The sequence below is a fragment of the Cyprinodon variegatus genome, unplaced genomic scaffold, assembly GCF_000732505.1.
Source record: "Cyprinodon variegatus isolate N-32 unplaced genomic scaffold, C_variegatus-1.0 Scaffold469, whole genome shotgun sequence".
NCBI classification, from domain to species: Eukaryota; Metazoa; Chordata; class Actinopteri; order Cyprinodontiformes; family Cyprinodontidae; genus Cyprinodon; species Cyprinodon variegatus.
Genome location: NW_015150922.1, coordinates 151281 through 159792, shown reverse-complemented (window position 1 = coordinate 159792; position 8512 = coordinate 151281). Strand labels below are relative to the sequence as shown.

General features: G+C 40.9%; 2 protein-coding genes across 4 annotated transcripts in view; one reads left to right on the top strand and one right to left on the bottom strand.

The window, feature by feature from the left end:
* Positions 1-5974, top strand: part of LOC107094197 (E3 ubiquitin-protein ligase ZFP91-like) — a 10660-nt gene extending 4686 nt beyond the window's left edge. For 2 of the 3 annotated variants that reach the window (XM_015389681.1, XM_015389680.1), the window contains exons 5-12: positions 1261-1371; positions 1462-1563; positions 1689-1874; positions 1991-2041; positions 2205-2283; positions 3447-3561; positions 3650-3749; positions 4644-5974. In XM_015389681.1, the coding sequence (XP_015245167.1) occupies positions 1261-1371; positions 1462-1563; positions 1689-1874; positions 1991-2041; positions 2205-2283; positions 3447-3561; positions 3650-3749; positions 4644-5607 (1708 nt within the window). In that variant the 3' untranslated portion in view covers positions 5608-5974. The remainder of the gene's footprint in view (positions 1-1260; positions 1372-1461; positions 1564-1688; positions 1875-1990; positions 2042-2204; positions 2284-3446; positions 3562-3649; positions 3750-4643) is intronic. The other variant, XM_015389683.1, reaches the window with a different exon arrangement.
* A 262-nt stretch (positions 5975-6236) lies between these two features.
* LOC107094198 lies at positions 6237-7884 on the bottom strand. The gene is made up of 2 exons (XM_015389684.1): positions 7606-7884; positions 6237-7517 (listed from the first exon to the last, which is right to left on the bottom strand). The coding sequence occupies exons 1-2, from the start codon at positions 7680-7682 to the stop codon at positions 6860-6862; spliced, it is 735 nt and encodes a 244-aa protein (XP_015245170.1). The 5' UTR covers positions 7683-7884; the 3' UTR covers positions 6237-6859.
* Between the last annotated feature and the right edge of the window lie 628 nt (positions 7885-8512).

The window sequence follows — 8512 nt, the reverse complement described above, 5'->3', positions numbered from 1 at the left end:
CTGACTATAAGCTTTATCAAAAAGGAAAGTTTTAAGCCTAGCCTTAAAGTAGACAGGATGTCTGCCTCACTGACATAAGAGCGCAAATGTCCGTTATAAAGTTAGCTTTTATACGTTAATTACGAGCTGTAATTTAACTGTTTTATTTCCTTTACAAAGAGATCAAAAGGTGGTTTCCTCTTTATTGTTGTAGTCTTAAACTTGTCCAGAAACAGAATTGAAATAAGAAATAATGTGTTTTTCATGGGGAACAAAGCTGTTTTCGGTGTGTGAAGCATTTCTCCTCTCTCACTACCTTTATGTGGAACGCTGCCCCCCGTACTATTATTATTTTTAATACTCCACCTGTGTCAGGGTTAAGTATAAACATGTGAAATGCTTTTTCAGGCTCACACGCTTGCTCCCAAAATTGCAACTATAACTCAGCCTTAAAGATTTCTTCATACAGACTTTCTGCTTGAGTTAAATTTTGGGTTTATGTCCACAAACCCGTCTTTAACATGCTCCCTGTATGGTTTGTGATAAGAGATCTCTTAAGGCCTCTTATCAAATATCATATAAAATCTTTGTAATATGAGGCAGCGTTTACGAGCAGAAGGGTTTATTGCAACCTTGAGAAGGACTATGAGGGCATTTCATTCCACTGTAAAACTAGTCCATATTTTCAACACAACACGAACATATTTGTTGTTAAAATGTTCGTCCGTGTGATTTAGCTGAAAATATCATTCTTCCTATTTTTTATCTGCGCTCGGGTACGAACAGATTTTACGAGTGCTCCAGGCTTGACGTTGGAGTTTTGTGCAATCAGTCAGCTGTTATCCGAACCTGTTTTCTCACTAAATGTATACATTTGTCGTTACTAAGCAATTGTCCACTTTATATATTATGTAACACTGTAATTATAAATTACATTTTCATTCGGTGATGACAGAACTGTCAGCTGCCACACCTGCAGCTGGCGCGTCTGTATCCAGGGGACTCTGATTTAATCTTTTGCCATCTCATAAAAATAATGAAAAGGGAGAGATCCAGAGAGATTAAGAGATCCAGCTACTATATAAATAACATCTTGAACAGGAAACAGTAGAAAGTTTAGCAACGCGTTGCTGCGTGAAACTTTTCTAACCGTAAGGCGTGCAGTTCACTACAGATGAAATCCAATAGGTTCCCAAAGGCCAACAGGGTTCCCTCTGGACAGGTGGCCCACTTCCCATAGAGTTAGAAAACCTCTCTAAACACTTTGTTGTTTCCCTTTAGTGAAAAGACCGAGGATGACGGCAAGGAGGGAGCTGAACAAGCCCTGGATATCGAGGCGATTCCTTATCAGGATGACTCGAATGATTTTAGCTATCAGCCGCAGAGTCAGAGGTACATCTCTGCGTCACAGAGTCCCGTCAGGAAGCATCATATTCTGTTTGCAGGTCATTTGAGTATTTGGATTCTTTTTAATGTTTTCAGCAGCGTTGACGACGAGGAGGACGGACTCAGCAGCGATGAAGATGTTCCCTTTAGAGATGACTTAAACGATCAAAGCTACGACCCGAGGGCTGAAAGGTTTCTGTAAGGAGGGGTCGCATTTCTGTTAACACAAATATATATATATATATATTTTCACTAGAAAATGTGTCTTTATTAGAATTATAAAATACTTACATGGGGTGTGATCTTATTTTTTTTGTTTTTAGGGACCTTCCTAAACCAAAGCGCAAAGTTCCTCCCAGACAGAAGGACAAAAAAGAAAAGGATAAAGCACCTAAAAAGGAAAAAGAGGCTTCTGAGATAAAAGTAGAGGGTTCAGATAACCTGGAGGTGGTGCAAGAGGAAGTAAAGCTGGAGGAGGAAGTAGCTGAAGATCCAGATGGACCCAGGAAGTGAGTCCAACAGCCAGGCGAGGGTTTTTATGTGGGGGGGGGGATTTAAAATCAGAATCATAGTTTGTTGGTTTTGGGTTTATCTAACAGTTTTCCTTCCATTTGTTTCTTTTTAGGAGAGGCCGTAGGAAAAAAGATGACAAAACTCCACGACTGCCGAAGAGACGGTGAGAGAAACTTTAACATGTCAATGTATTATTTCATTCATGTGTTTAGAAATGTACTTTAATCTGCTTACGTAGGTGAGAGTGTGTATGGCATGGGGCTTGTTAAGGTGTTGTCTGTGAAGATGTGGGTCATTTTAAAGCGTGCCGTGATTGGTTTGTTCAGGAAGAAGCCTCCGGTCCAGTACGTACGCTGTGAGATAGAAGGATGTGGGACGGTTTTAGCTCATCCTCGCTACCTTCAGGTTTGTGTCTGCAGCTACCTGATGCTTGGCCCGAGCTCAGCAGGTTACACACTTTCCAGACTTAAACTTATACTAGTTGACAGGATTGAACATAGTTTATTTTTAGTGAGTTTGTCAAAAAACAATGTTCCTTCATTGTGTCTTGTCCTTTCCTTTGCTTTCTGTGTTAATTCTTCAGGGCCCAATTTTTCATTTTCGCCTTCCTTCCCTTTTTATTTTTTATGTCCTTCCTTGGTCCATTTTTCACTACTTTTTTGAGTTCTTTCCTTTCCTTATGTGTGCCATTTCTTACTTTTGTCTCTACCTTTTATCACTGTCTTTCTTGTCAGTTTTTTATATTTTTTGTTTGTTCAGTTTAATATTCTAACCTTGATATCCTACTTTTTGGGCCACTCATTGTGTTGTATATTTTAAAATGGCAAAAGCAAAAGGAGATTTAAATCTGGAAAAGTATTTAACTTTTTCATCATTCTAAGTATGGACATGAAAAATAATGTAATGTTTGCTCTTTTCTTAATTAGGATTTCAACTAATGATTCTTTTGCAAATCGATTAATCTATTGATTATTTTTTCGATTAATAATCAGAAACCCAAAGGTTCCTTAAAGAAGATTTTTTATTAAATTAAACCAGGTGAAATTAAAATGTCCCACTTGGAGTTTTTTTTTTTTTAAATCTTAAATTCAAAATGATAAAAATAATTTTTTTTTTTTACAATTTATGTATAATTGCTGCTCTAAGTGGGTTGCTCTGTCAGCTGAAGGCATGTTTTAGAGTCTCTACACTCCAGTTAATGATTAATCAATTACTAAATTAGTTGACAATTATCTTAATGATTAATCACAATTAACCAGATTAATTGTTTCAGCCCTATATTTATTGGAAAAGTTATCTTTGTTAATTCGCAGATAGTGTTAGATATGACTGGAAAAACTCCTGTATTTAAGTGTTTTAAAGGACTCAATAAGAATGGAAACCAATGAAAATCCCTACCTCAGCACCGGGTATCTGTATAAATGTGACCCTCCTAGTTTAAACAAACATATTTGGGCAAATGCCCGATATTAATATTACTGATGGCTATATGCTTTGTTTATTTCTAACATAATTTTGTATTTAATGTAATATTTTAAAATATTTCCTCACCTTTCCCCTCTCATTAGCATCATATAAAGTATCAGCACTTACTCAAGAAGAAATACGTCTGTCCTCACCCTTCTTGTGGAAGGCTTTTCCGTCTACAGAAGCAGCTGCTACGTCACGCAAAGCACCATACAGGTACACACACATTCATCTGTTGGAGACATAATTATTCAACTATGTAGGTAAAACGTAATTGATTGTTATTTTATTTTTGGTATTATAGACCAGAGAGATTATATCTGTGAGTTCTGCGCCCGGGCCTTCAAGAGCTCCCATAATCTCGCTGTTCACCGTATGATACACACTGGAGAGAAGCCTCTACAGTTCGTATTTCTCTGCTTATTTTTAACTGATGTACAATGAAGGGTTTATTTTTTTTGCATTTTTTTACATCCTAATCGGTTTGAAACATTGTTCTTTCAATAAAAAAACTCTAGGTCTGTTAAGGTGCATTCACTCCTTTTAACTTAGCCCTAGAAGGGATGGCTTGTTGTCCTCTCTTAGCTCGAGTACACTGCTCACTCCCCAGCAGCGATGCTATCTGCCTTGGTACAAGGAAATACCGCCAAATATACCGGCAGCCAGTCGCAGCTCTGGATGAACCAAAATGGACCCTACTTTTTTTTTTTTTTTTTTCAGTGCTTTTGGGGCTTTTCCTAAAATGTATGGCCTCCCCAAGAGATTCAAAAGTTGTACAAAAACAAAAATTCAGCAGCAGTCTGAAATGTTAAATTTCACCTGTGCTTTTATTGTGAAATGCTGCAAGCAAGCCCTTGACAGGAATCTTATTTACCCAATTAGACATCCCTGTCGCAGCTATAAAAAAAAAAAAAAAAAAAATATGACCTTATCCTATAGCAGTAGTAAGCTACAGATTACAGTTTATAGTGGAGCTGCTAAGTGTATTAAATCAGTCTATTTAAATATCAATGTTTGTTTCATTAGATACTGTTTTGATGCTTCTGTTTGATTGGATGTTTTATTTTAGGTGTCTTGCATTACCTCTCTGCATTCAGTTATATATATTTGGTTGGAAAGTTTCTATGATTAGAAGTTTTTACAGAGTTGTAGTGATTGAAAAAAGGATGAGGATAGTGCAGTTATGTTGTAATCTGTTTTCTGACCGCTATGTACTATTTTTGTTTTTGTTTGTTGTGAAACTTTCTGGTTGTTGAGGCATCGTTTTTGTAATCCCTGCTTCCTCCCTGTGTTGATAGATGCGAGATCTGTGGCTTCACATGCCGCCAGAAGGCCTCTCTGAACTGGCACATGAAGAAACACGACGCTGATGCCACCTACCAGTTCTCCTGCTCCATTTGCGGTAAGAAGTTTGAGAAGAAGGACTGCGTGGTTGCCCACAAGGCCAAGAGTCACCCGGAGGTGTTGATCGCCGAGGCGCTGGCAGCCAACGCCGGCGCCTTGATCACAACCCCTGCCTCTCTCCTGGAGCTACCAGGAAACCAAACACAAGCTGAGGTCACGGGCATGGATGGGAGCCAGGTGGGGCAAGACGGCGAGGTGGATCAGGATGGGGGACACGGAAACCAACAAGTGAGCCCACAGGTGGTTTTACTGGGGCAAGACCAGAGCCTCCATACGATGCAGGTCCCCGTGACAATTGCCCTGACCCCCATTGACCCCCCTTCTCCGGCTGACAACCAACAGCAAACGCACCTCCAGCTCCAGATGCCCGTCCAGTTTGTCCAGACTGGTCAGCAGCTGCAGCAGCAGCCTCCAATCCAGCAGCTGACGCTCCATTCCAGCTCGGTGGTGACCCAGCATCAGCCCCAGCTTCAGCACATGCAGCCATACTCCTCCCATCAGCAGAGCCAGGGGCAAACCCAGATCCTCCAGATGACCTTCCAGCCCGTCAGCCAGTCGCAGACCCACGTCCAGCAGATCCCCATCCTGACCTCCTCTCAGCAGCTTCAGACCATGCAGACAGCCGCTCTGAGCCACCCGCTTCTGTCCACATCCCAGCCTCAGTCCCAGGATCCGTCGTCCACCAGCGGGAACGCCTTCATGCTGGACAATTCAGTGCTGTCGTCGTCCTCGCCGCCGTGCGGCTCGCTCCAGCAGGCGGAGGTTATGAGAGAGAGCAGCACAGTGTGGGAGCAGGCGGGACAGGGGGACGTTCAGGCGGAAGGCAGCGAAAGACATGTGCAGCAGGTCCTCTTATAAAAAAAAAAACGGGGAGTGTGTGTGTTTAGGAAGAGGACGGATAACAGAAGTAAAATCTGAGGCAAATGTAGGATCACAGATAAGTGCTGTTTACTCATCGTCAAACTTGGTAGCTTTTTAGAGTTTCTGTATCAGGGAAGAAAGTGTCTGTGTATGTTTGTTGCCTTTGTACATAAGTCCTGTAACTAGCTGTTTGAGTTTGTGTGTCGACTGATTTTAGTTTCCAGTTATGCAATAACACCCACCACCCCCTTCCTGAGAAATTTGCCATACATCTGCTGCTGAAAGGGTGGCCTGCAGAAAGCTGGAATAGATTAAGTTAATTTATGAAAAGTGGGCAGCATTTTTTTCATTTCTAGCCTTTATTATAAAGGTCCATCAAAAACAAACAAAAAAGAAACATTGGACGTATGTTTATTTCAGACGAACCTTCTGAGATATTTAAGATATTGCAGATATAACAACTAGCCTGTTTTAAGGAGCCAAAATATGACCACTGACACTGCGAATCACAGATGAACATGTTAAACAGATTTGTCTATAACCTCTAAAGTGTAACATCGTTTGAAAGGTGAAGCTATGTAGAACATAATAATCTCACACATTAGGTCTGTTCTAGCACAAAAACACAGTAAGTCCATTTATAAGACTGATAATAAACGTCTTAATATTTAAACGTGTTAAGTCATTTCTTGATGAAAATCCAATTTTTTTTTTCTTATGCTCCAGGCATGGTTAAATGGCATTTTCTACATGATATTTTAATTAATACATCAGCTTAAGCAAAATAAAGCAGTAGTTTGAGGGCTTTTTGTGCAGAATTTAATTTATTTTCTGCTCCTTCTAGAGTAGAGAATCTCTTCAGTTACCTCGCAGTCAGACATTTGACGCACAGTACTGCTGTGATGACAATTGACAGTAGAGTGGGGCCTTCTTTTAGCCAGCTGAGCAACAGTCCACAGCATCCCCGTTGCACCAAATGTGTTTTAAACCTTGGCATAACTTCATGGCAACCACATGCTTTTATATATTCTAATTCTGATACATGCCCTTTTTAGAGGCATCTCGTTAAAAGGATCAGGAATGATCTGAGGAGAGATTTCCTTAAAACCAGTTCAGTGCAACTATCTACAGGTAAGTCAACATTCACTCCAACACAAATTGGTCCTCAGAGAGTATGCAAAAATAAATCTGACACTAGGACGTTGATATAATGTCTGACCCAGAACTCTATTCACAGTCCCCATTTGAGTCATCGGGACATATTGATGTGCTCTCTGTCTCTCTGCATGGAGTACTGTTTCAGCGCTCTTTTAGGAGGAATCAGTGAGTTACTCAGTCCAACTCTCCTCTTCTTCATCTGCTGCTGCTCAGCCTCTTTTTCATTACACTCCCGCTGAGATCCTCCACCCGGCCCGGGTGACTCTTTGCTCGTAACTAACTGACAGTCCCCTGGAATAGCAGCAGTCTGCAGGTCGCTGTCGTGAGCAAACTTGCATTTGATGCCAAACCTGCACCGTCCATCTTTTCTGTAGGACACACACACCTTTCTGCCCCCTATCTGGGCGGGCTTCGCCTGCATAGTGAGGGGGACATGTTTCTGTAAAGCGCTGAGCTTCTGGTCGGCCTGTGTTTTAAAGGGGTTGGAGAAGACGCTGCAGTCAGAGGAGGCGGTAAGCGTTGGAGGGGGTAACTTTTTAGAAGGGGTAACAGCGTCAGTGGGGGGTGGATGCTGGATGGGCCGGGAGGATGCAGAAGAGCCGGCTGTTTGGAGGTGTGGAGGAAGAGATGATGATGGATCCTGGTCCTCCTTACTTGAGTCAGACTCACTTGATGCTGCGTCAGACTCCAGTAAGAAATTGCGGCTCTTTCTGACAGGGGCAGAGTCATCATCTTCATCCTGTAGAGAGCTTGAGAAAAACACCAACAATTCCTAATTAGAGTGGCACCAAATATAACTTCTTTTTTTCCCCCCAAGTGATAAGTAGATTAACTTACTTAGCTGTCCTTTCGTTAACACCTTCCTCCTCTCCCTCACTGCCAGAGGAAACTCCATAACCAACCAGAGAGTTCATACTGAAGCTAACCTGTTAGCATTAACATAAAAGCCCCTGTCCCGGGAAAAAAAAACGGCAAAATGTATGCAGCACAACTACTGCTGCCGACCTTAATGCATAAACATCTCGAAAAAGACAGTAAAATACAGAACTGTACTTTTTATAACCTTGTCATCATGCAAATATTATGGACGGATACCAGTAGTTGCGGCTGCTTCTTCTTCTATACATTTTTATTTGTTTATTTATTGCGGTTTGCAAAACCGTTAGGTGAGCATTACCGCCACCAACTGGTAAGGAGTGTGGAACGCATGAGAAAAAACCCCACTAATTTGTCCATTTCTCTTTTGAATTTCATAGAACCGCCTTCCTTTCTTTTCTTCTTCCCATAACTTTTGTTACCTCATTTGTTTTTTGTTGTTTTATTTTTTCAATTATACCCTTTATTCCTGTTTTACTAAAACTAACATTAATTTCTATCCTTACCTTATTTGTACTCTCCTTAGCCATCCCGTCTGCCATTTTATTTCCCTTAATCTCGTTATGTGCCGCAACCCTAACAAAATTTACAACCAGCCCAATCATATTTATTCTGTAAAGTGTTTGTTGTATTTCAATCAACATATCTGGCCTACTGTCTGACTGATTATTTTTGCAAACCGACTGAGCGGCTCCTTACATACATTTACGTTGCACGCGTCTATACTGACCCTTAGAGGAAAAGCATGGTACAGCACTGTGGAGGACCAACTGGCATATTTAAAAATAAATAAAGAAATAAATAAATGCTCCAAAAATAAATAAACATACAATTCATTGCCCCCAAAATTACGATAAAAAAAGAATGC

Excerpts from the sequence above, each read along its gene's own strand:
- LOC107094198 (XM_015389684.1), bottom strand. The coding sequence starts at position 7,682 with ATGAACTCTCTGGTTGGTTATGGAGTTTCCTCTGGCAGTGAGGGAGAG. Across the intron at positions 7,518-7,605 it reads GTTAACGAAAGGACAGCTAA|CTCTCTACAGGATGAAGATG; the intron begins GTAAGTTAATCT and ends GTTTTTCTCAAG.